Genomic DNA, 25,165 nt, shown 5'->3' with positions numbered 1-25,165 from the left:
ATCGTATTTGAGAGACTACCTTCACGCTAACATACTCTTTGTTCTGGATGATCTGATAAACACCCACATCCAGGAGCCATCGACCCAACGGCCGCCCCTCATTTGATCAGCCGCCTGCTGCTGTGTATCTGGATGTTGATTGGTCGGGGGTTTCTCCAGACACAGAGCTGCTCTGTGGTAAACAGATAGAGCCCCGAGGGGCCGGCGGTCGCTCACCCTCTCTGGGCAGCACGGCGATGCTGATCCCAGGGTCGCTCAGCTTGATGAAGGGCAGGCTGCCCGACTTGCGGTCCTCCTCGCGGATCAGCAGCACGTTCTTGGCACACACGTTCCCGTGGATCAGGTTCTTGTTCTCCTGTTAGAAACGCACCGGACGGATGGAAAAGTGTGAACAGAAACATTGACACTGGGAAAAAGGTTGAGTACGCGTGAGTGTGTATGCGTGGATGGGTGGGTGTGCATCACTCGTACATCAGACACCGTACAGCTATGGAGTCAACTATAAAACTGAATTTGTACACAATAACAGAGGTGCGGCAGCGTCACAAAAAAGTAAGTATAAAACGGTAAGTAAGTGGTATCGAAGAGGATTCTTTTTTTTTCTGTTTCGGTCCTGACTGACTATCTCATCTGGACTCAGTCTTGGCTTGGACTCAAACCTCTTTGGAATTTGACGAATCCAAAGACCAGGGCTTGTCGATTGCAAGCCCTGGACTGGGACTCGACAGAGGTGGTCTTGACTACAGCGCTGCAAGAAAGCAAGCCCCATGATGCCGCCACAGAGGCAAATCAATGGCTTTGCTTCAGCCACTCACTGGGCTGGTCAATCGGCGGTGTAACAAAACCAATGAGCCGACTGAGTGACGGCGTTATGTTTGTTAGTAGTGAACGCTCTAAGCACGTTCACGTGTCTGCACCTGAACCACCGCTGTCTAAGCTTTATGTGCATGTTGCAGAAAAGATGCAACAGCGACCCCTGGTGTCACACTTTGAGAGGTAACAGTATACGGTGTAACACCAGTCCGTGGAAATATTTCAGGAATGTCCTCAAGCTGGCCCCCACTAAAACATGTGAAGAATATCAATGCAGAGCACGGGCTCGAATCTAGCCTGGCTCGACAATATGACATTAAGTGTGGATCAAAAGACTATTTCTTTGAACATTCCACCTGAGGGGCAAGGTTAAAAAAGGGAAGCGCCCAACGTGGGGCTCGAACCCACGACCCTGAGATTAAGAGTCTCATGCTCTACCGACTGAGCTAGCCGGGCTGGCTTGACCACAAACAGAAAATAAAAAAACACCCCGACACTGATGTCATCAAATGTTGATAGAAAATAGCCGTATTTCATGGCCAACTGATAAATCATATATGATTTAAATTCCAGGGCCCCCACCCCTTCAGGGGCCCTGAATCATCACCTATCAAACCTTCACCACGTCTCTGAGTGTATGTATAGTGTTCCCCACACTATATAGGGGTTAGTTAATGAGGGCACCATTATGCCCAATGGAACGAATAATCTGCAAAAATGATTTTTAATTTATTAATTTATTTTGTTTATTAATTTATTAATTTATTTATTTTATATATTTTTTTAATTTATTTTATAATTTATTTATTTTGTTTATTGCAGCATCTTTTCAAGGGCCTGACTGTGATGTTTTTACATTGCAAACTGTTACTATTTGTAAAAACCTAAGGAAAGACACTTTGTGATCCCTGGGGGTTCTGAAAGGGGACATGGGCGGGCCCCCTTAAGAACAAGCCTGCCCCTGTGGCCCCCTCAAATGTTGAGTTTGTATAAAGATTGAGTAATATGGCTTTTAAGAAAAATACAATTCTATGATATGATCATAAGATGCGGTGAAATGGAGCATATCTATGCTCCTGAATACGGTAACTCGAGACAGCACATAAGCCAGCTAGCTCTTTCTCCCAGACACTCAGTAGTCAAGGGGTCAACTGTAGCATATGTTAGGAAGGGAAATTAAAGAGCAGTTCTATGAAATCTACTCTTGGAAACGCATTTTTTCACATTACATAGGTCAAAGGTTTGAAAAATTTCGTTTTCACGCTGTAAAAAAAAAAAAATGAACCGTCCCTGGGTGGGCTTGAACCACCAACCTTTCGATTAACAGTCGAACGCGCTAACCGATTGCGCCACAGAGACATGAGTCAGCTACATGATGTAGGTTGTACATAGCATATCCGCATGGAGGCTAGGGAATGAGGGACCATTAAGCCCAATTTAATAAACAACCTGCAAATATCAATGATATAAATCCACAACTTCAAAGTACTATATTTTGTTTAATGCAGCACCTTTTCGAGGGCCAGACTACGATGTTTTTCCCCTTGTAAACGTGGGTCTCTTGAATGTTACTATTGGTTAAAGCGCAATGTGAACTTTTGAATTAGCCAGAAACCTACTAACAACAGCACTCTACCAGCGTATTTACTTAGTACTGTACGTACTTTTTCAGAAATACCCGTATACATGTGGACGAGGTCTGAACTGAATGAGGGTTTATAGATAAACACAACCTGAACGCCTTATCAAAGGCTGGGGTCATGTGTTCTGGTCCGGTTACCTTTAAACACAATGACGCAAAAAAGAATGTTCCCACACTCCCCCACTTCCCACAGCCGTGGAAACAGCCGTGGGGAGTGGGGGCGCCGTTGGGTGCGGCAGCACCCCCTGCAGGAAAGCATGCGTATGACATGTGTCATACAACTCACGATAAATAAATAAAAAAGCTCTCCGTCCCTCTGTCTATTATGCACTAATGTAATGTTACATTACACCTGGGAGATCTAGACAAAAACAAAACAAATAAACAAACATTGCAGAGTGAGAAATCCTATGCTATTCATGAGTCCCTCATGAAGGGTGTAAGGTGTAATTCATTAAAGAACACAAATTTGCGTCTCACGGTAAGGGATTGATTTATTATCAGCTCTGCCAGCTGTTGTATCTATGTGATATGTGGATCATATTAATGTAGCCTATGAACTTTGCATTGTGTATGACAGTGAACCCCAATTAGCGGCCCGCGGGCCAGATCCGGCCCACAGTAGCCAAATGTCCGGCCCGCGCTGACCCAGTGGCATTCACATGTTTACAGACTGATGTTATTTGCTACACATATTTTAAAAGTTTAAAACTAATGTCACATATTGTGGTATCACATTTTAAAGCTAACTAACTAAAATCTTCCTGTGTCTCTTAGAGAGGGAGGGAGAGACATATAGAGAGGGGAAGAGAGTGGATGTGAACACACACTGATCTGGATGGATGGCACCAGGCCCAATGCCCTGTTGAAGACACACTGTGCTGATGCTATTTAAGTTTTTATGTTTGGGGCTGCTGCACTGTGTGCGTGTTTGTTTGCTGGACTTTTTGTTTGCTGATGTTCCAGCGGCATTTTAATAAATTAATGGTAGGTTTTGGACAAATTTTGTTTCAAGAGAGCATTATTGTGTGACTCCTAAAACAGGGTATTTTCAACTACTACTAATAATTATAGTAATGATAATTAAAGCAAAATGTGCACATAAAAATGACGAATAAAATTTTTTTTACGATATCTCGGCCCTTGGCGTGGCATGCTTGACCAAATTTGGCCCTCTGGCAAAACTAATTGGGGAACCCTGCCATACAGGTTGCATACTAGCTAATAATGTACGGCGTAAAGATGATGTATAGGCTACATGCATTAAGACACTTAAGACACTAGCTCCCCAAAGCTTCCTGATTAAATCAAAGACATGCGTCATTGACACCTGAGAATTAATTGACAGTTGTAAGATGGAAGGGCTCACTTTGTAATCAACCCCCCCCCCCCCACTAGAAGCCTCTTAACACATCCCCGATCTTAGTTCAATGGTCTGTGACCCTTCTACCTCTACATCCAGCCCCAGTCACCCATTATAACTCACACAATGCGTTATATTATTGAAGTGATGTAGACGTCTCACCAGATAGTGCAGCACCCAGGCCAGCTGCTTGGCCACCTCCAGCTTCCAGGTGATGTTCACGCACGCCTTGTTCTTCATGAGGTACATGTCCAGGGAGCCCAGCTTGCTGTACTCCTGCACCATCATGTCTGACGGAGGGAGGGGACGCCGTCCCGTTAGCGCGCAAACTCACAGAACACTATTTCCTATATTGACAGGTGTGAGACGGTGATAGTTTTCGAGCCCACACAGAGTGGAAAGTGTGGATTGCAAAAGAGGTGCCACCCTTTTTATAGAGCTGTTGCCGTTGTCGCTAGCCTAACCCACATCGAACAAATAACCCCTCAAGGAGGCCACGCCGAAGAGATCTTACAGTTGAGATATTATTAATTATTATATTAAAGAATATCACTGACAAGCCACGCGCCATTGAGAAAAGGTATCTTGGGTGTGTGTGTGTGTGCACTTACTCTCTTCTCCACAGACACACACACCATAGTTGAGGAGTAGATGCTTGTGTGAGAGTTGGCTCATCATGCTGGCCGCTTCAAAGAAAGACTGTTGGTTTCACAGAGAAAGACAGAAAGAATGAAAGAAAGAAAGAAAATGTAATTATTAACTTATGAGTGATCCATTGAAAATGTTTTCTTCTTGTGTTCGGTAACTGCAAGCAGCTTTGCTAGTAATAGTTGACATTTTAGTAATTAATCGTGTCACTTGGCAGATGTTTTTTTTCCAACGTGATGAACATTGAATTTAGAAACCTGAATTTAGAAGCCAGTCTGGGTTAAGACTGGCTTCTAAGGTCTAGCCACCTTAGGGCATCCTGCTGTAGGATGTCTACAGGCAGGCTGTGGATCTTGGGGATCAAACCCAGTACCTTTCGGCTGGGTGTCAAACACACCTTAGCCACTACACTACCCTGCCCCCGAGATCACTTCAATGTTTTGATGTAGGAAAAGGAAGGAAGTCTTCCAATACCAGGATCCACGGGTGGACCAGTGATCCAGCACCCCCTGCTGGAACCTCCTAGACCAGGATCCACGGGTGGACCAGTGATCCAGCCCCCCCTAGTGGGCCCTCCTAGTACCAGGACCCCATAGGTGAACCAGTGGTCCATTTACATTTACATTTAGGGCATTTAAGATGCCTTTATCCAAAGCGACTTACAACGGTTAATACACACCGACGGCGGAGTCAACCATGCAAGGCGACAGCCAGCTCATCACGAGCAGTTAGGGTCAAGTGTCTCGCTCAGGGACACATCGACACTAGGAGGAGCCGAACTCGCAACCTTCCGGTTACGAGTCAACAGGCTCTACCTGCTGGTCCCCCCCCCCCCCCCCCCCCAGTGGCACCAGGTCTCACCTCAGAGTAGTTGCGGTGCGCCTTGTCGAGGACTTTGATGATGACCTCCATCTCGTGGACCTCCCCGTAGTCCCGCAGTTCCTTCCTCACGCCGCAGAAGATCTTGGTGAAGGTGCCCTGGCCCAGGCTCTTGTTCTGGGAGACACGGGCGCACGGGAACAGAGCGGCTCAGAACCCCCTGCTGCTGTACCGACCGGGCCCCTCGGCCCTCCTGTAGGGCCGCTGCTGTACCGACCGGGCCCCTCGGCCCTCCTGTAGGGCCGCTGCTCTACTACCGACCGGGCCCCTCGGCCCTCCTGTAGGGCCGCTGCTGTACCGACCGGGCCCCTCGGCCCTCCTGTAGGGCCGCTGCTGTACCGACCGGGCCCCTCGGCCCTCCTGTAGGGCCGCTGCTGTACCGACCGGGCCCCTCGGCCCTCCTGTAGGGCCGCTGCTCTACTACCGACCGGGCCCCTCGGCCCTCCTGTAGGGCCGCTGCTGTACCGACCGGGCCCCTCGGCCCTCCTGTAGGGCCGCTGCTCTACTACCGACCGGGCCCCTCGGCCCTCCTGTAGGGCCGCTGCTCTACTACCGACCGGGCCCCTCGGCCCTCCTGTAGGGCCGCTGCTGTCTGCCGCCTCACACTGCGCTCCCGTCCGCTTCCTTCTGAATGTGTCATCTCTGTTGTAGTCTGACACAATCCCCCTGATTTCATTTGTGTAACTTCACTCAATTGTGTGTGATTAATTATGATTTAGGCGCTATTTGTCTTACAACCTGTGGCTTCTTGCCTTATTTTGGTACCTATTGACTGTTAGAGAGAGAGAGAGAGTAATAACAGGCCAATCAATGTCACTTGAGTTCATACGAGGGCTTCAGGGCCATTGATTGGCCCATTTATGATGATCTTGTTATGTTAAAAACTAAAAATATCAATTTAGCTTGCACGTCCATTGTGTGTGTGTGTGTGGGGTGTGTGTGTGTGTGTGTGTGTGTGTCTACATCGACCACGGACGGGCGACAGAGCGTAGCGTCTTACGATGGTAAGGTCGTCCTTGCGTATCTTGTGGAACACCATCTGGCTGATGTGGTGCTGGTGGAGGGCCAGGGAGTCACCGGGGACCTCCACCCCCTGGGGGCTCCTGCACACCAACAGGTTGGACTTGTCTACCCAATGCCAGAGGAGAGAGAGAGGGTTGAGGTCAGTCATTCAACACACGGGACCGTCCGCTGGTCTAAGCTGTTTGACTCCAAAGCGAAGCCAGCTTCAACTCTGATGTCCTAACCCCTACCTCTCGCTCCGAGAGCCAGACGACCCCTAACCCCTACCTGTAGGCCTTCCTCCTAGAGCCAGACGACCCCTAACCCCTACCTGTAGGCCTTCCTCCTAGAGCCAGACGACCCCTAACCCCTACCTGTAGGCCTCTTAAGGCGAGACCCTTAACTCTTATCATCATCGCAAGCATAACTTGGTGGCGGATATTCCTTTTTATACTCATGACTCTTATTTGACCATTTGCCCACACTGATACATCTTTCTCGCCCCTTCCTGTCCCGTCATCCTCGTAGGCTCTTGAGTGCTCGGCCTCGCTGCCTGGTGCTGTCAATATATCCTCGACGGTTTTGTTCAAACAAAGCACGCCGTGTCCTTTTTTAATGGAGTGTCAAAGTGACGAAAGCGTGTAATTTGGCGTAACGTAGACGCGGACGACGCAGTCGACATTTACATACATTTGTCAAAATGTCTCGAGCGCACAATTACAGGCCCACTTTGCCGAAGAAAGTGAGGAAGTGGCTTTAAGACGACGATTTCGAAATGGCTATGGTTAATTAGCCTGAGTGTGGAATAGCGTCACAGCATGCCAGGCGCTGGTCATTTAAAAATAGCGTTTAATAGAGTGCAGAATGTTTTGTCAGATGCAGGTGGAGAGGAGGGATGAAGAGGAGGAGGAGGAGGAAAAAAAAGGGGGGAGAGTGGGGAGGAGGGGTGAAGGGGAGGAGGAGGAGGAGAGGGGAGGAGAAGAGAAGAGGGAGAGGGGGATGATGAAGAGGAGGGGGGGGGGGGGGGGGGGAAGGAGGGGAAGGAGGGGGGTGAGGTGCATCTCCTGACCTTTGATGGTGGGGGGGAGGCACTTGGTGAACTGGAAGGTGAAGCCCTCGGTGCGCAGCACCTCCTTCTGGTACTGGTGCAGGAGGTCCTCCAGGGAGCCGAAGCTCCGGGAGGCCCCGTGGAGGAGGAACTCGCCCGCCTCCGTCTTCATGATCTGACAGTGCTTGTACTGCACCCCCGAGTCGTTCTGGAGCATGACGACAACGCGTGACGAGGACGACAGGATCACCCACCAGACACTTAATATTCTCATTGATGGCAACACATTTTTCACGTGATGCTTATGTGTTTTGGGAAGGTTGGGGGGTTTTCTGTTGATGGTTTCGCAATATTGCAATACATTATTTAAGGAATATTGCAATACGTTACATTAGAAGAAGATTGCGATACATCATTAGAAGAATATTGATATACATTTTTGGAGGTTATTGATAGACATCATCAGAAGAATATTGTAATACTGTACATTAGTAGTCTTCATTCATAGTAGATCTAGTAGATGCATGATCTTACTGAGAATACGCTACAATAAACTAAAGAGGATTTCAACATTTCGAGGGAAACGTGGTAATATGGCTCCCTCTAGTGGTTCAGTGAAAATCCTAGAAAACCACTTTGGTCCTCTTCATTTGATCTAATGTCTGCATGTATTTATATTTTGATAATCAATCTGATCGATTTTGAGTGAATGAGTTAAGCTGCAGAGTGCCCTGTGTTGTCTCTATTGTAACTCTGCAACCACAGAACTTTGAGTGTTTGGCATTAATCTATGGTATAGACATAGTCCCAGCTGAACTCACCACAACAAAGGACAGGAAGTATGTGTTGTAGTCTCGGGGGGCTGCTGCGCAGGATGAACATTCCTTGGTGGTTCCCCAGACAACGCAGCTTGTGCGTGGTGAAGTCGACCCTGGGAAGGAGAGACACACAGCGAGTCCCGGTGAGGTGGGATCATGTGAGGCGACGGGTCACTAAATATGCTGGTTGTGATGCAGGGAGGTCAAGGCCCGGACTTGGAGCGTGAGAACAAATTTTCTCTCTCTCTCTCTCTCTCTCTCTCTCTCTCTCTCTCTCTCTCTCTCTCTCTCTCTCTCTCAATTTTTTGGAGATAAAAATGAAATTGTAAACTGAAAAACCTGCGGAACTTCTCAGGGATTAGTGCGAACCCAATTCAATTTAGACTTGCTTCTTTGTGTCCGCTGTGTGTGACATCTCGCTGTGAACCCCGCCCCCCCCCCCCCCCCCCCCCCCCCCCCCCCCCGAGTCACACCGGGTATTTACACACTGCCAAAGACGCAAAGCGAAATGGATATAGCTGACCGTGAATTTGAATAAATCTATTTTCAGTTCAGCATTAAATAACTCAAATAAGTTCAAGCTGGTAGGAAGCGGGGGCCTGAGCTTCCTGACAATCTGCTGTTTTGGTTCAGCCTCAGCTTTATTATTATACACTCTGGTCACGAGCTCCTTAAGATCGGCTCAAATGTTCGGGCCCACTGAGAACTGGCTTGTGTGTGTGTGTGTGTGTGTGTGTGTGTGTGTGTGCTAGTGTGTGTATGTTAGTGTGTGCGTGTGTGTGTGTGTTATCTGACTCACGACACAGGGCCGTGGCAGTAGCTGCGGATGGCCTCCAGGAGTCGCGGAGGGGCCACCTCCTTGCAGAGGTAGTGGTGGACGTTGGCGACCAGCCTGTAATACCCGTCCACCAATGAGACGAAAGACAGGGCCTCCTGCAGAGAATGAAATTCCAGGTCCTGTAGGGATTGATTGAAAGAATGAAAAAAATGTCAGAATACTTTGGAAGGCTGGGCAAGAAAACCGGTGTGTCGGGATAACACGCGGAGACACTCATCATGTGACGCATGTCTCACTGGAACAGGAAGTTTGATTGAGGTTATTCTATTGGATGGTGTCTGTTGTCATAGTAATAGCCAAAGCAGTAGAATCCGTAACTGTTGCGTTAGAGCAGAACTCCTGGGGGAAGACGTTACACAAAAAAAAAACTACTCGAGAGCTTTCAGAAGGGGGGCTGAATAATCCTTCTACAGTGGGTGGTCTACATGCTGTTGATTGATGCCAATTAGTCGCCAATTACGTGCTTACAGATCCCCGACTCCAGCCATTCGTCAAAACACGAAGAAAAAACAGAACAAAACACGAAGCCAGGAGAAATGAAACGCCCAGTTCACCAAGATTTGAGCTCATCTGCTATCAGACCTTCGATGTTAATTGATTAACATCACATCCGCTCTCCGGCTAAATAAGCAGGACATTAGAGTGTGGAGAGCTGAAAGAGCAGCAGAGGGTGGAGGTCAGGGTGGGGGGTCAGGGCTGAGGTCAGGGTGGGGGTCAGGGTGGGGGGTCAGGGTGGGGGGTCAGGGCTGAGGTCAGGGTGGGGGTCAGGGTGGGGGGTCAGGGCTGAGGTCAGGATGGAGATCAGGGTGGGGGGTCAGGGTGGAGGTCAGGGTGGGGGGTCAGGATGGAGATCAGGGTGGGGGGTCAGGGTGGGGGTCAGGGTGGGGGGTCAGGGTGGAGCGGTGGAACGCTGTACCATGCTCTGGTTGTCCTGCGTGGTGAGGCTGACGATGCGGGCCTCCACTGAGCCCTCCTTGCTGGCCTGTTTGACGCTGACGTCGATGACTTCCGGAAAGTCACAGTACGTCTGCAACGCCTGGACGCCGGGGGAGAGAGAGTCGCAGCTGACGTAAGCAACGCTTGGTTTCACACCCTCAAACGAACCACATAAATACACACGGGGGGCCGATCGGGTGGATTCTTCAAAAATAGCAATCAAGCGACGATAACATGATAATTATTTTAGAATTATCTCCGCTGCATGTATTAGAATACGTGCAAGAGCGCCACCTAGTGGCAGACACTACAAGTGGCAGACCTCCTCCGCGGGCTCCGCCTCCCTCTCCAGGAACCACTGGATGCCCTTGTTCCCCGTGACCACGATGGTGACCTCGCTGGCCGAGGCGTCGGTGACCCGGAAGCGCTCGGCGTGCAGCGAGGGCAGCAGCGTCTCCAGGCACATCAGGTACTTGAGCTGCAGGTCGCGCACCGCCGCCTTGCAGTCGCGGAAGCGCAGGATGAACTTGCGGAAGCGCCGGCGGATCCTCTTGCGCGTCAGGATGTTGTAGCGCTGGATGTGGGCGCGCACGGCCCGCGGCAGGTAGGCCTTGTAGCTGATGCACGCACGGAACACACGCACGCACACACACGCACACACACACGTGACACACGCACACGCGCGGGGGTCTCTGTTAAACACACTGTTGTCGAAGCGGGTTTTGTGACTTCAAAGATATCTGTGAGGTGTGTGTGTGTGTGTGTGTGTGTGCCTGTCTGCCTTTCTGCCTGTCTGTGTGTCGGTCTGCCTGCCTGTCTGTCTGTCCGCCTGTCTGCCTGTTTGTCTGTTTGCCTGTCTGTGTGTCTGCCTGTCTGTCTGCCTTTCTGCCTGTCTGCCCTGTCTGTCTGTCTGTCTGCCAGTCTGTCAGCCTGTCTGCCCATCTGTCTGCGTGTCTGTCAGTCAGCCCGTCTGCCCGTCTGTCTGCATGTCTGTCTGTCAGTCAGCCTGTCTGCCCGTCTGTCTGCGTGTCTGTCAGTCAGTCAGCCCGTCTGCCCGTCTGTCTGCGTGTACCTTGTCTGGTTGTAGACGTACACCGGGCTCTGGTTGCCCTCCTTGGCCAGCCTCATCATGTCCAGGGCGGCGAGGCCCAGACACTCCGCCTGGGCCTCCTGGCTCAGAGGGACGTCCACACAGCCGTTCACAAAGTCACTGCGCCACTGCACGGCACGGAGCGGCGGGGGGGCGCGGTAGAAGGGCATCATGGGAAAATGAGTTTCACCAAAACGAAAAGCCCAATCACGATCATTTCTAAATATTCCAATATGTTTGCATCAAAACGACTCCAAGCGTCATCATTGTATACATTTCATGAGCAAATGATTCTAAAATGATCGGACAATACAGAATATAACCAAGCAAATGGCACTCAATAGCGTTTGTTTCACCACAGGTGTGTTTTTCTAGAAGTGGCCCGGTGTACGGCGCGTAATTGGTCGTGCTCGTGTGTCAATCAAGGCCGTTTCCCGATGAGGAGGCGGATCTAGTCCCAGTGAATCAACGCTCTGTTCCATGGGGGGAGGGAAGAGGCTCACCTGGCAGAACAGGTATGTCATGGTGCAGTCGTCCATCACGGGGCTTTCCGTCCCTTTGGCAGTGCCGAAACGGTGGGCGCAGGAAGTACTGCCATTGTTGTACCATCCAGGGAAGTAGTATCTAGGGAGAGAGCAGTATTATTGGTAGGGAACCTGTTATACTGGATCTGTTGTACTATGGAGAAAACGGGGCGGTTCTCTTCTCAGCAGTTTTAAATTAAAGATTAAATTGATACATGATATTGATCAGTATGGTTTCAAAGTTACCAATCTGATTCAGTGCATTTATAGCGTCAACAGCCTTTTCTACCCACCTGATTCGGAACAGGACTCTCTCATTGGCTGACGGTTCCAGGTTGAGCACGTGATTGGGTGGAAGCCACATGTGGTCGCTCTCCCTCATCAAACCAAACAGGCTGAAGTGCATGGGGGTGATGCCTAGAGAGGGGACCGCACAGCACGCACCCTCCTGTCATACAACGTTCCTTCTTTCATACATGGATATACATACTCAAGGTATATGTATATTCTAAATATATACATTCATATTTACCAATGGAAAGTATATACGTAAATGTGATCCAACTGTTTGGAATATACAGGGGATAATATACCTGATAACATCTGAATATCGTGTATGTATTCAACATAAAGAGTAACTGAGAAAAAGGAATGAAGTCAAAGCATCTTGAGAGACAAGAAATGAATCTACCACAGAACATAACACTTAAGTACACTCAGCATTATATGATATAACATCATTTATTTGGGTCATTCTCGTCTGTACTGTCTATAAGGCTTTGTTGTGGCTGACAGACATTCAGCCCTCCAATCACAGAGCAGCCAATGACGTCACGAGGAAGTGAAACCACACAGGCAACGATTAGCGTTGCGTGTGTGTAGCAGGAAGTATGTCTGAGGCACGATGGTTTGTAGTGAACCGCGTTACATGTCCTTGTGAGAAGCACTAGAGAAGTGTACTTTTCTTTAGTTCTCTTTGATTACTTTTCTCATACTATCATCATACCATTGTGGGGAAAAGTACTATACAAATGGAAGGTTAATATCAACCGCTTTAGTTTTGTTTGTTTTCTTGCGCCCGTTCCCAAGTTTTATATTTGGAACTTGAGAAGCTGTTGAAGTCAATGGTGAAGTCACCATCTCTACCAACCGACTTCAGAATGACAGCCACTCCTTGTCTGAAGTCGTTCCCTGCTTGCTGGAGTTGGGGGGCCCATATGTAAACAACCGCGGTGGGAAAGCCGCCCCTAGCGCAGGTATTACTGAAGGCGCTTTTCTCTCTGGCGTACTGAACCCTCGGTCCGCCCAGCGGGATCCCACCCCGCTGGAGCGGCTGGTCTGATGGACGCCCAGTCTGCATCAGGGACGGAGACCCTGATGAAGGCTCGGGGCTCAAGACTGCGACTTTATATAACTCTGACGCAGTACAATGCACCGCCTCGTACTCCAGGATTAGGATCACTGGGACCACCTCAGCCCCCCCACCCCCCCCTCCACACACACACACACACACACACACATGCGCACACACACACACACACACACACACACACACACACACACACACACACACACACACACACACACACACAAACACACCAAAGATGGCAACGGTAATACAACCAATAAGAGAGGAACATTGGACCGGTGTGTCACCGAACCGGCAGTACCATAACCCCTGTTAAGGTCTAGAAGGTCCAGATAGAACCAGCAGCACCCTAAGGGCAATAAGCCCCCCCCCCCCGCCCCGACTCACCGCAGGCCTTGGCAGCGTCCACGCACAGCTCCTGGCCCACGTAGCTCCCGGGCGGGTACGTGAGCTCGGCGTCCCCGCCGCTCTTGTCCCCGTCCCGGCCCCTCCCCCTCCCCCGGTGGTACAGGACCACCGTCAGGCAGCCGTCGGGGGCCCGCTTGGGCTCCTGCTGGCCCGCGGGGGGGGCTTCGCCGTTGGGGGCACGGGGGCCGTCGGCGACCGCGGCGAGCTCCATGTCACCTCAGAGCGACGCGGGCCGCGGGGGCGGCATCCGACTGGGGAGGGGGACAGGAGGTCACACGGGCGTCAGGAGGGCTTTTTTGGGGGGGGGGATTTTGGGGGATTTATAAACGTTCACAAACGTCTGGGGTTGTCTACTTGTCTAGAGTCTATTTCAATCGCAGATGCGGAACTTGCGGCGTTCGAGGAAATACGTTCTCACATTTATAAATGTTTTATTTTTTTATTTAGAGAGAGGGTAGAGGGGAGGGAGAGAGAGAGAGAGAGAGCAAGTGACCCCATCACAAAGCAGCACACCATCAGTCTATGATCAGTCTACCCATCAGTCTACCATTTATCATTGCATTCTGGTTTTGTGTTTTTGGTGAATGCGTCTTGATAAAGAGGTTAGTTTTGATAGAAAGCATGTTGTACAGTGCATGTTCTTTTCTTTTATATAACACACTAATGGCTGATCGATCAACATGTGGTGTTGAAAGTCTTTTCAAACACCAAGACTATCTGTTACCTGCACAATGTCACTTTTTCACTGCAGCCAAAACTCTTCTTCTGAAATAAATTGAATAGTATTGTGTCTGAAGACCAAAAGACACAGAAATAATCCCCAAAGAAAGTGAGCAATGAAAAGTTAGATAGTGCAGTTTTAACCTAATAGTAGAAGAATGTAATGTATGTAAATGTAAATGTAAAATAAATACAGCATAGCCAGCCCAGACAATACATCAATGCACACATGAGAAAAGTCTTTCTCTAGACCGTTTGGGTATTTCTCTTTGGGAGTGGACCAACTCAATGAGTATTTTTGTAAAATCCTGTAGCTAATTAGGAATAAATGTCCTTCCCTGACTGCTGAATAAAAGCTGCATATTTAGGAGAGTCCAAGTGTTGAACACAGTCCAGAAATAGCGTGTTAAGGGCCTATGAACCAACAAGGAACTTAAATAAGACAACGCAAGAATTGTGTTGACGAGGGAGTCCTTCTGCTTTCAAGGAAGTTTATTCAGAATACCAAGGACAATGAAAGCAGAGCCGATTTACCTAATTTAACATTGAAGGAACAACGTAGAAAGTTCTGCAGCATATTACCTCTAGACATTTCAAAGGTCGTCTGCAATATTGAGATATCTGTTTCAATAATGTTGCAGTAATTAGTGGGGCTGCAGAGGTATAGAGATGTCCTCACTGTGCCTTTTTTTACCTTTGGCCGATGAGATAATTTTCTGTGCAGGTCATTTGTCAGTTTGTCTGTCCGTAGCCAGCATTATGATAAAACTACCGGCCCAATGTTTTTGCCCTTCTCCCCAGAACTGTATGTGAATGTTATGCTGTGCCAGGAACCCCGGCGGCCCCTGTGTGTGTGTGTGTGTGTGTGTGTGTGTGTGTGTGTGTGGACGTGTGGAGCTCTGTCTGGGCAAAGACTGACGTCCGAGAGAAAGTTGAGCTTTTCGGACACTTATAGTATCTGTGTGGTGCGGTTCATATACAATATCGCTCATTATAACGCTGCTACACAACGACGGTATAGTATAAAACGGGTGGCTTAAATCAAGCAATCTGATTGGTTCCCAACTGTTGTTTATTGAGCATATACACACAGCTATGACCCGTTCAGTGTACAGAGTTCAGTATCACCACGCGCCTAACTTGAACTGTTGTCTATTTATATATAAAAGCAATAGCATAGTTCACTGAAGCCTAAAAACATGTTGATTGCTGGAGAGGGTGGAGATGTTGTAAAGCAATAGGCACACGGTGAGTGAACTTGATAGTAGGCTAAATTGCCGGCGAACCAAGCTACCGTCTCTAGCCTTCTCTCTGAAGGACGCTACGGTCTGTTGCATAGCAACCGCCGTACACTTTGCAGGCAGCCAGGAGGGACTTCTTTTTTGTATTTGTTAAAAAGAAATGTTTTTCCGACTTTCTCGCTTTTTCAAAATTGAGGGTGTCTATGACTTTCATTTCGCCATACTTACGTAACCGTTTTATAAAAGCAATAGATCACTTCAGTCAGTGAAATGTTCTCATTATACCACAGTTAAGGGGGTCACCGTCCCTCCGCTGTCGTGATCTATTGCTTAAGTACAACATGGTTGCCGTGGGTCGTAACCATGGGGATAACACACCCCCTCTTTCCTAAAACTCTCAGCCCAAAGCCCTTTTTTAAAAATCTCAGTGTTTGAATTCCAGCTGAAACAGTGGGTTCACTGGCTCTTTAAAGCCAGTGTGACACACTGTCTGGTCTCATTTGCTCGTTCAACCTTGTTGTTGGGTTGAATACCAAAAACGCCCAAACTGGCGATGACACATTTGGCTTTGCAACAAAATCTGTTTTCCACTCCGGGCTTTCCAGCCGGTACTATTGCTACCACCTGCTAAATGTTATGTGTTATTGATCATCTTTTGTGTCGTATGAATAATGTTATGTGGATGCTCTGTGCAGCGACCTAGGCATTTACCATGGTTTTTCGTGCACATGGTTAGATTAAAAACAACAAGTGGCGGTATAGTGATACGGCCTCAGCACCGCGGTGCACCTCCTAATACGTTGGTTATTGCTGCAGCCCCCTAGTAATGAGCCTATGTTCTCATTAAGGTAATAATAACCAGAAGGAGTTTTTGACTTTTAATTATATTACTTTATTACTGTGCTTTCACACCAACCGTGACGGGGTGACACGACTCCATACAAAGTCAACGTAGAGACGCTGCAAGATTTGACTTGTGGCGCAGCATGAGCACGTTCACGAGGATTTGCAGCGCGACACTTTCGCTCGAGTTGAAATATTTGCCGCGACATTCGCGTGATGACAGCCAATCAGCGCTCACTCCCTGAGTGACGTAACGTAACAGCCAATCATCGTTCAACCGGCCGGGCCAACCGTTCCCTGCATTAGCGGTGGATTTCATGATTCGTTTGAATGAATCAGTTCGCGTCGGTCAACTCGCCAAGAAGAGTCGTTCTAATCGTTTGTTTGTTCGTTCGTTCAGTCGCGTTTCCGGTAGCGGTGAATTGGTTCTCAGCTGAGTCGGTTCTCAGACTCAGCTCCTCTCGTTCTCATGCAAACGAATCACGAATGCACAGTTCTCAGCTGAGTCGGTCAGACTCAGCTCCTCCCTCGTTCTCATTCTCAAACGAATCACAATCATGCAATGGTGCAAACGGTCATCAATCAACACAACATTAACTAAGTTCCTTTTAGCTGAGGAGCGCTTCATGTTCGGAATCGGGATGTTGTTGCCCGTTTGGCCCTCATGACTTCTCAGTCCTCGAGTCTTCACCTCTAAACACAGTGAACGAACGGTGACTCGCGAGTCAGTGCGACTCAGCGACTAGTGGGTGGAGCTGGGAGTCGAGTCTTGGAGAACGAACGATACAAACGAGACGAACTGAAACGGGGAATCAGGTCAGTTTGTTCATGTTAAAGTCATTCGTTCGAACTGATTCGTTCGCGAACGAGCCATCACTACCCTGCACTCCGCAGTGAACCGCAGCATGGAGGAGAAAGTGATTGTTGCCGTTTGCGACTCCCGGAGCTCTATATATAATATTATATGATATTATATAATATAATATATAAATATCTATATAATATAATATGTAATATCACGGACAAAAGCTGTGTGCGCCTCCGGATGATATTATGAACCCATAAACGATGGGCATTCCCAGGGTTGCCAACTTTGGGTTTTTGGCTGGAGTGAGACTCTGTAAAATCTGACTGAATTGAATTGTTGACGGGGGGGGTGGAGTGTGGGGTTGCGAGCTAACGGGATTGTTGACGGGGGGGATTGATCAGAGAATACTGCTGACATTTGTTGCGTCTGTGTGACAGTGTGAGATTGATGCTGAAAGCATGACTGTCACGCCAGATGCGTGACAGTTGGCAACCCTGCATTCCAACATCTCTCCCTCTTCCACAACAGTCAGGTAAAGACATGCAATGGTGGTTATCTCAGCCATGGTTGAGAATGAATTGTCATGAAGCACCGTTGGCAGGCAAAAGATGTGGCGCAACAAAGTTAAACTTGCACAGCGACGGATTATGATTTGTCACACTGCAAAACTTGGGCGACAACGCGACCAGGCGACAAATGTGTCTTTTGGTGTGAACTCACAGTTAGAGTCGATCAATATATTTGACATCTCATTTTTAACAATCTATTTATATGATAGTTTGTTCACTTTTTCACGTCACAAACAATTAATAAGAGTTAACTTGCCATGCAAACAGCCATGGACATGCAAGAAAATGTAACAAACGTGTGAGGGAGAAGCATTGAAACTGATCTAAATATGCTTTTTTTTGTTGCTTTGAATGACTCATGTTGATAGTATCATTGCAACTAGTGCAGAATATGCTGAAGTAACAGAATCTTAACAGATGTTCATGTTTCGTAACTTCTTGGTCATTTAGAGAATCCCCTGCCCCACCCCTGATCTCCCCTGACATAGAAGGCATCAAAAGGCTAAGTGGTTTTAGAAATACATTCAATAAATGTTATTTGGTAGACTCGTCCATCAAAGGCATCATACAAAACCTTAAGTGACACAGGGTACCCACAGAGGGAATCTCCTAACCTTTGAAATGTTAAGGCCTCGCTCTATCAGTTCAGCTGGACCAGGCCTTAGGCCTTGTTCATGTTTTTTCCGGTGTTGACATTAAAATTGCAAGGTAGAACAATTGCTATGATACTTTACTGAAAAAATCCTAATGTGGGAGAAATAACTTTTCCTTGAATAACAATCAGTCAATGTTTAACAATTGAAAACGAAAACTTGCATGGGGAAGGTATATGCAGGCGTGAATAGGTTTGATTATCTCTTTGTCTGTGGCACACTGCACCGTTTAAAAACAGGATCCCTGTTCTACGTGTGTGTATCTCAATACGGAAGAGACCCAAAAACACTTAATTTGAACATTTTCCTATTGGTCTGACTGGTGCATCTCCAGAGGACTCCTAGCTGTTAGAAACAAAGCAGGGATACACAGTTCCCTGAACCAAAAGGGGAAGCCAAAGTGAAGACGTATGCGTATAATATAAGGGCGGGGGTGTGGAGAAGTGAGGACACAAACGTCCTCTCTCCCTTCTCGGCTTGTTCTATGTGTCATAGGTGCCCTTCTGGGCAGCCCATGAGTACATCGCTTGGCTGAGGAGCGCAGTTCCTTGTTGTTGCTTTCTTATCAGGGCCTGTGTGTGGGCTGAGGTCAATGCTATCTCCAGTACCAGACCCTATCGCCACAGCACAGCCCCACTCTGCTGCTGCTGGCTGCTGTTGCTGCTGCTGCCTCAGGACTGTTCTGCTACAGAAACGTAGCACTGCAAGTATTTTCCTACCAGCACTCCCAAGTTCTTGTAAACAACATTCGAATGTCCAAAGAAACAAAATCTTGGTTATTTTCATTCCACCGACTTAACATTTCCCCTTTTCAAACTAAATTGCTGTTAAATCACTGAGCAGGCTCCATCAACCGATGACATAATTTATAAGTGTAAAATGTTGCAAGAGCCTCACTCACACACACGGCTGGTTTTGTCGATGTCGCACTATGTCGACTGGTTTCCTTGGAAATATGTCTTGGCTGACTTCGCAGTTCTCAACTAACTGCCATGGTGAAAACCACTACAATTTCAGAACCCTATACAAAGTGTTCCTCTCCATCTAAATTGATTGTAGTTTCATCTGCAAAATCGTACCACATTGCATTCCATAATCGTATACTTGGATAAGAAAAACACGTCAAATGTTTACCAATCACATGTTTACCAATCTCTAATATAATGCAGAGCAATGTTTTGAATTTAAAAAATGACGTGGATATTAAGTTTTAATCCTCAACATATTTAATGCAACCTAATGATCTGCTTACTACATAGTAACTACATAATATGAATGATATTAACAGTCACAAAGCAGCAACGAGATCGCTTCCTATACATAGCACTCGTGACTATTACTAGCTATTATGACTATTATGCTTTTCACTTTCCAAAAAACCTCTACCACGTTGTTTAAAAGACCTGCTGTTCAGTCATTGGTTCATGAGACTTCCATAGTTTGACATGAAAATAATAATAAAGTGTCACACAATGTTGACAAAATCCCTTTTGTTTGAATAATATAATATAATATCGGATTGCAGTAACATGCGACAGACCGTTCATCTCTTGGACATAACAACACAATCCACACACATTTCCTTAAAAAACGAACCGTTACTTATTGATGTTATCAATGTGGCTCTCAATACGAAGCACGTTGCCACTTGACAGTACACTTTGTACTTACCAGTCAATGGGTTGTCTGCTGAGCTGAGTTTAAGATCCAGTCCCAAAAGCACCCGGGTAGTGTGGCTCCCGGTACCGCTAGAGCAGGCCGGTTACCGACGCTTTCCCCCGCGGCTGAACTTCACGTTAGCTGTCAACAAAGTGTTCACCAGTCAGTCCGCCGCACGCTGGCCACTTCCATATAGGCCTGCCGGGGTTCACCGGTCGACGACTGCACGGTTCGCGCTGTGAAAACTTTCCTTTCGGTTCCCATGTCTCAACACGTTACCCCACGGTGTCCACATGTGTCCCGTTAATGAGGAATATAATAAGTAGAAGACGCACGCTCCGCTCGGAAGTGTCAGCAGTGAGGTGTCAGCGGGACGTCTCGCAGCGAGGGGGCGGAGCGTGGCGCGCCCGGAATACCCGCTATTCTACACATTACTATACTATAAGACACTATAGTGTATATTAGACTACACTATACTACACTACACTATACTGCATTAGACTCACTACACTATGCTAGACTATACAATACTACACTATACTATACTACAATACACTATACTGCATTATACTACAATACACTATACTGCATTATACTACAATACACTATACTACACTATACTACAATACACTATACTGCATTATACTACAATACACTATACTACACTACAATACACTATACTACACTATACTACAATACACTATAGGCCTACTGCATTATATTGCAATACACTATACTACACTACAATACACTATACTGCATTATACTACAATACACTATACTACACTAATACACTATACTACACTATACTACAATACACTATATTATACGATATTATAACTTGAAATTTATTTATTTTCGGAGAGTCTTGTCACATGGACCGTATTGCATTTCATGTCACCCTAGACTTAAGACTCGACATGTTTTGTTTTTGTAATGGATTCATTTAAGTGTTCTTGAAACTCGGTGCCACCTTCGTAGGCTGTGGTTGAAGTCTTACCACCCCCACCTGGTCGGTCTTGGTACTGCAGCACGAGTGGATTATTTTGGGTCCAGCGGAGCACAATAAGGTAAAATGGTGTCATTATGTATGGGGTCACGTGGAGTTCAGAGACTGCTTCGTTTACCGCCCCGCGCCACCGCAGCTCGGCATCAGCCGCGGCGAAGGGGTTAATCGATTCACGTGCCGCTGCGTGTTGCACACAGCGCGTAGAATGTGCCCGAGAAGCAGGAAGAGGTTAGTCGTGCCTCTCACCTCTGAGTGACCGTCCGTCGCTCGTCGCCGGCTGGATTGTAGGCTTTCATCTTTTGTGATGTGAAAATTAATAGGGGGAAATAATTACGAAATTAGAATATAAAAACAAAGCCCTTGGATCGAGATGACTGTGTGTGTGCCCCCCCTCACCACCTAATGTTATCCTTCAAGCAACAATCGGTCGCAAGTGGGTTGCTGGCTCACCGTTAGGTTCCATCATAATAAAGGAGACGCCTGGAGCACAAGGTGGGGCTGTACGTTCATGTGTTATCAAACGGGCTTTTCTCACAGCGTTCTTTGCGATATTCATTCTGTTCGAGGGATGGGGTTAATGGGGTTGACTAGTTGAGCGTATGGCAACGGTAGGCTAGAGACCAAAGCCATTTATTCTTTTGAAAGGATGGATGGAGGCGATGTTGATGTTGATGTTGACGGATAACAAATAGCCATTACGCTGTGAATCGTTGCATTCATTCGGTGTTAATGAGAAGGTCGGATTGTAGGCCTATTATAAGCTTTCCATCATTTCGTCTTGATATAAATATAATTAATCTCCAAGGCCATTCTCACACCAAATCCTGTACTCTTTATTCGCCGCACTCTGTCAACAACAATCGCTGACTTTGCGAGCTGTTTAAAGCGGTTGTATCAGGCCCATCTGAGCCCTAATGACTGTGCGTTGATCATTTCCCTTTAAAAAAAGGACACCCACAGACCAGCAGCACCATGTCTGCCACCTCCACCTCCTCCTCCTCCTCCTCCGCCTCCACCTCCTCCTCCGACACCCTGCGCTTCTCCTTCGACGCGTACGGCGACTCGGTCCTCGGCCGGATGAACTCCCTCCGGCAGGAGCGTCGCTTCTGTGACGTGACGCTCATCCTCGGCGGGCCGGGGGGTCCCGCGGCGCCGCCGCCCCTCCGCTTCCACGGCCACCGCGTGGTGCTGGCGGCGTCGTCCGACTTCCTGCGGGACAAGTTCCTGCTGCACGAGGGCCGGGCCGAGCTGTGCGTGGGCGTGGTCCCCCACGTGGAGGTGGGCAGGCGGCTGCTGCTCTCCTGCTACACGGGGCTCCTGGAGGTGCGGTGACGTCGCTTTTCCCCCGTTCTTTCCGATTTCGTCAACAATGGATCAATCAATAAACGGCATTTAACGAACATAAATAATGTTAGCCGTAAGATTCTGTAGGTTCTGTTGCTAGATTTATTAAGCAGGGAGGGGGGGGGGAAACATGATGTTGTCGTTTGATAATTTAACGTGAAACTCCACCTGAAGTACGTTTAAACCCACGCCGCCGCCGCCTCCGCGCCTCACGCGCTGTGTCCTCCCCGCCAGGTCCCTCTGAGAGAGCTGGTGAGCTACCTGACCACCGCCAGCGCGCTCCAGATGAGCCAGGTGGTGGACCGCTGCGCCCAGGCCGTCTCCCAGTACCTCAACCCCACCCTCGCCCACCTGAAGTCGGAGCGCACCTCGGGGGACTGCGAGGACCCCCGGCGCCACCAGCCCCTACCCGCCCCTACACACCCGCCGCCGTACCCGGAGGACCTCCCGCCCCACCGGCCCGCCGCCAGCGCCCCGCCGGACTGGGAGGAGACCGGCATGGAGAACGCGGGTGGGGCCGAGGTTAAGTCCGAACCCAGGGCCGAGCGGGGCGCCAAGGTGGAGTTCCAGGAGGAGGAGGAGGCGGCGATGAAGGCGGTGAAGGTGAAGCTCTCGGAGGACACGGACCTGGAGACCCCCCCCGAGCTGGAGGAGGAGGAGGACGGCGAGGCCCAGCCGGTGCACACCAGCAGCCCCTTCTACAGCCCGGCCCCGGGGCCCCACCGACGCAAGCAGCGGCCCCCCACGCCCTTCAGGAACAACAAGCCTCCTCCCCCTCCTCCCCCCAGCCAGAGCCAGAGCCAGAGCCAGAGCCACGCCCCCCAGTCGGGATTGGTGGACAGCTCCCAGGACCGAGCCGGGGAGCAGGGAGGAGGGGAGGGCCGGCGGCGGGGGGTGGAGGAGGAGGAGGAGGAGGAGATGTACATGCTGGCGACGCGCTTCAAGCGGGGCGGCGACTCTGACCCGTCGGAGTCGCCGCCCCGCTGGCTCTCTCGGTTCGGCGGCGGCGGCCTGGCGGGGGGCCACTTCCCCGGGACGGAGCTGGCGCGGGACATGGGCTCGCTGGCCCAGCGGCCGTACCTGTGCCGGCGGTGCGACCGCGTGTTCCAGCACCTGGACGGCTACGTCACCCACCTGAAGGAGCACCGGCAGTACCTGTGCCTGCTGTGCGGCAAGAGCTTCTCGCAGAAGAGCAACCTGACGCGGCACATCCGCGTCCACACGGGCATCAAGCCCTTCCGCTGCCCGCTGTGCCACAAGACCTTTTCCCAGAAGGCCACGCTGCAGGACCACCTCAACCTGCACACGGGGGACAAGCCGCACAAGTGCAACTACTGCGCCGTGCACTTTGCGCACAAGCCCGGCCTGCGGCGCCACCTGAAGGACATCCACGGCAAGAGCAGCCTGCAGAACGTGCTGGAGGAGATTGTGGACTGAGGACCTGAAAGAGGGCGGCCCGGGGGAGACCGTCCTGGTGGCGTGATCACGGCGGTCTCCAGGCGAGTGAAGAGGGGCTCACTGTAGGAGACTCAGCCAGTCACACTCCAAAGTGTCCAAAATGTACTTTTTGTTTGCTTTGTGATACATTCACATTATGATGCACCTGTATGGACATTAGTCAACCCACATTACATGTTTTTGTGAGTAGTGTTGAGTATTACTCGGCGTGTGATGTAAAAGGAAGCAGTTTAGTTCTGGATAGGAGGTTGAAGGAGCTGTAGGAGTAGGAGTGTGTAGGAGTGTGCTTTATATCATTAAGTGTCTATGTTGCATACTGTTGTTGTTGAAGAGCCTGAAAGATGCTTACATCCAACGGCACACTGTGCCAGTGCCCGTTTGGCTTGAAGCTCACGCATCCTCAAATAGTTTGATCATATGAAACATGCTCGCATTTGTGATGTTGTTAATTACACTATGATGTTTACCTGCACATCGCCGTTGGCCATACGTTACTACACAGTTACTAGAATGTCATCCATTTTGTGGGTTGATCAGTTGACTAGTTCTTCTTTAGTTGTTTAGAAGTGTGGTAGTAATGGATGCCCTTGCAGAGTGGTTGAGTAGCTGTGAGCGTGTCATTTGGCCAAGGACTGAACACTTTTAGTTTGCCGTGTAAGGTACAGTGGAATAGTCACGATGCACGGTCCGCATTATTCATTTACCGAATATTTGATGCGTTTCTTCTTTCCATTTTTCTTTCTGTATCCAAAAGCAAAGGCCTTTTGCTAAAGTGCCAAAATCACGTGAATGTTATTGACAGAATCGGCAACAATTGCACTGAATATTATTGTATTTTTCCTATTTATAACTGTAAATGCGCTCATATTCCGTTCTTGTACTTGACTGTTATTGTAGGCTACTCATTTTGTCTGACCTAAGGTAATCATAATTGTAACAGCAATGCAGGTCATAAATATATCAGTTAGCCGTTGAGTAACAAACCTCTTGTGTAAACATGATCAATTTGCTTTAATAAAATGATGTGGCCAGCTTGAGAATGAACTGAACTGGTGCAATGTTTTCATAAATGCTGCATAAATCTGTTTATTTATTTGTATACGCTTCCTGTGATTTAGAAATATGTGGTTAGAGTACTTTATGTTTATAATGCCTTTCACTGTGGGCTGGGAGGAAGACAAATCACAAATAGAAACACGTGTTGTCAGGATGTGATTACTGCAGTACTGGTGTGTTAAATATTGTACCGACCGAGTAATACTAGCTGCTACGGTCAAATAGCACCACACAGAACATGACTGGAATAGAACAGAACCAAAATCACATGACCCGTGATGTCCTTTTGGAGTAGTCAAATGCAAAATACATTCTTAGCAGGCCCTGGTATTCTCTCATAGTTGAACATTACGTTTGTATTCAGCAATAGATAATAGAGATGGAATATTGTACCACTTCACTTTCGCATTTAAATTGCATTCTTGGT

The 25,165-nt window shown here is 48.5% G+C and overlaps 2 protein-coding genes and 2 non-coding genes across 4 annotated transcripts in view; 1 reads left to right on the top strand and 3 right to left on the bottom strand.

Moving 5' to 3' along the window:
* Positions 1-20,150, bottom strand: part of jak2a (Janus kinase 2a) — a 28,917-nt gene extending 8,767 nt beyond the window's left edge. The window contains 16 exon segments of the mRNA XM_084486887.1: positions 217-355; positions 3,981-4,108; positions 4,430-4,517; positions 5,328-5,462; positions 6,346-6,473; positions 7,417-7,603; positions 8,217-8,255; positions 8,257-8,326; positions 9,013-9,170; positions 9,968-10,087; positions 10,310-10,604; positions 11,060-11,205; positions 11,581-11,701; positions 11,895-12,018; positions 13,358-13,629; positions 19,884-20,150. Coding sequence (XP_084343013.1) covers positions 217-355; positions 3,981-4,108; positions 4,430-4,517; positions 5,328-5,462; positions 6,346-6,473; positions 7,417-7,603; positions 8,217-8,255; positions 8,257-8,326; positions 9,013-9,170; positions 9,968-10,087; positions 10,310-10,604; positions 11,060-11,205; positions 11,581-11,701; positions 11,895-12,018; positions 13,358-13,589 — 2,110 coding nt within the window. The 5' untranslated portion in view covers positions 13,590-13,629; positions 19,884-20,150.
* On the bottom strand, positions 1,197-1,269 carry AC3HAE_038029 (transfer RNA lysine (anticodon CUU)). Its single transcript has one exon. It is a non-coding gene; the product is annotated as a tRNA-Lys (tRNA).
* AC3HAE_037984 (transfer RNA asparagine (anticodon GUU)) lies at positions 2,099-2,172 on the bottom strand. Its single transcript has one exon. It is a non-coding gene; the product is annotated as a tRNA-Asn (tRNA).
* Positions 20,151-21,894: 1,744 nt separating the features above from the next.
* LOC311367607 (uncharacterized protein) lies at positions 21,895-23,661 on the top strand (the record flags this gene model as incomplete). Its single annotated transcript, XM_084486425.1, has 2 exons — positions 21,895-22,203; positions 22,459-23,661. Coding segments are annotated over 2 exons (1,512 nt in total), but the record flags the coding sequence as incomplete, so codon positions are not given.
* Positions 23,662-25,165: the final 1,504 nt, after the last annotated feature.

The sequence above is a fragment of the Micromesistius poutassou genome, assembly GCF_964030765.1.
Source record: "Micromesistius poutassou genome assembly, chromosome: 22".
In the NCBI taxonomy this organism is placed as follows: Eukaryota; Metazoa; Chordata; class Actinopteri; order Gadiformes; family Gadidae; genus Micromesistius; species Micromesistius poutassou.
Note: the sequence above shows the minus strand (reverse complement) of the source record. Positions and strands in the feature narration are given on the sequence as shown.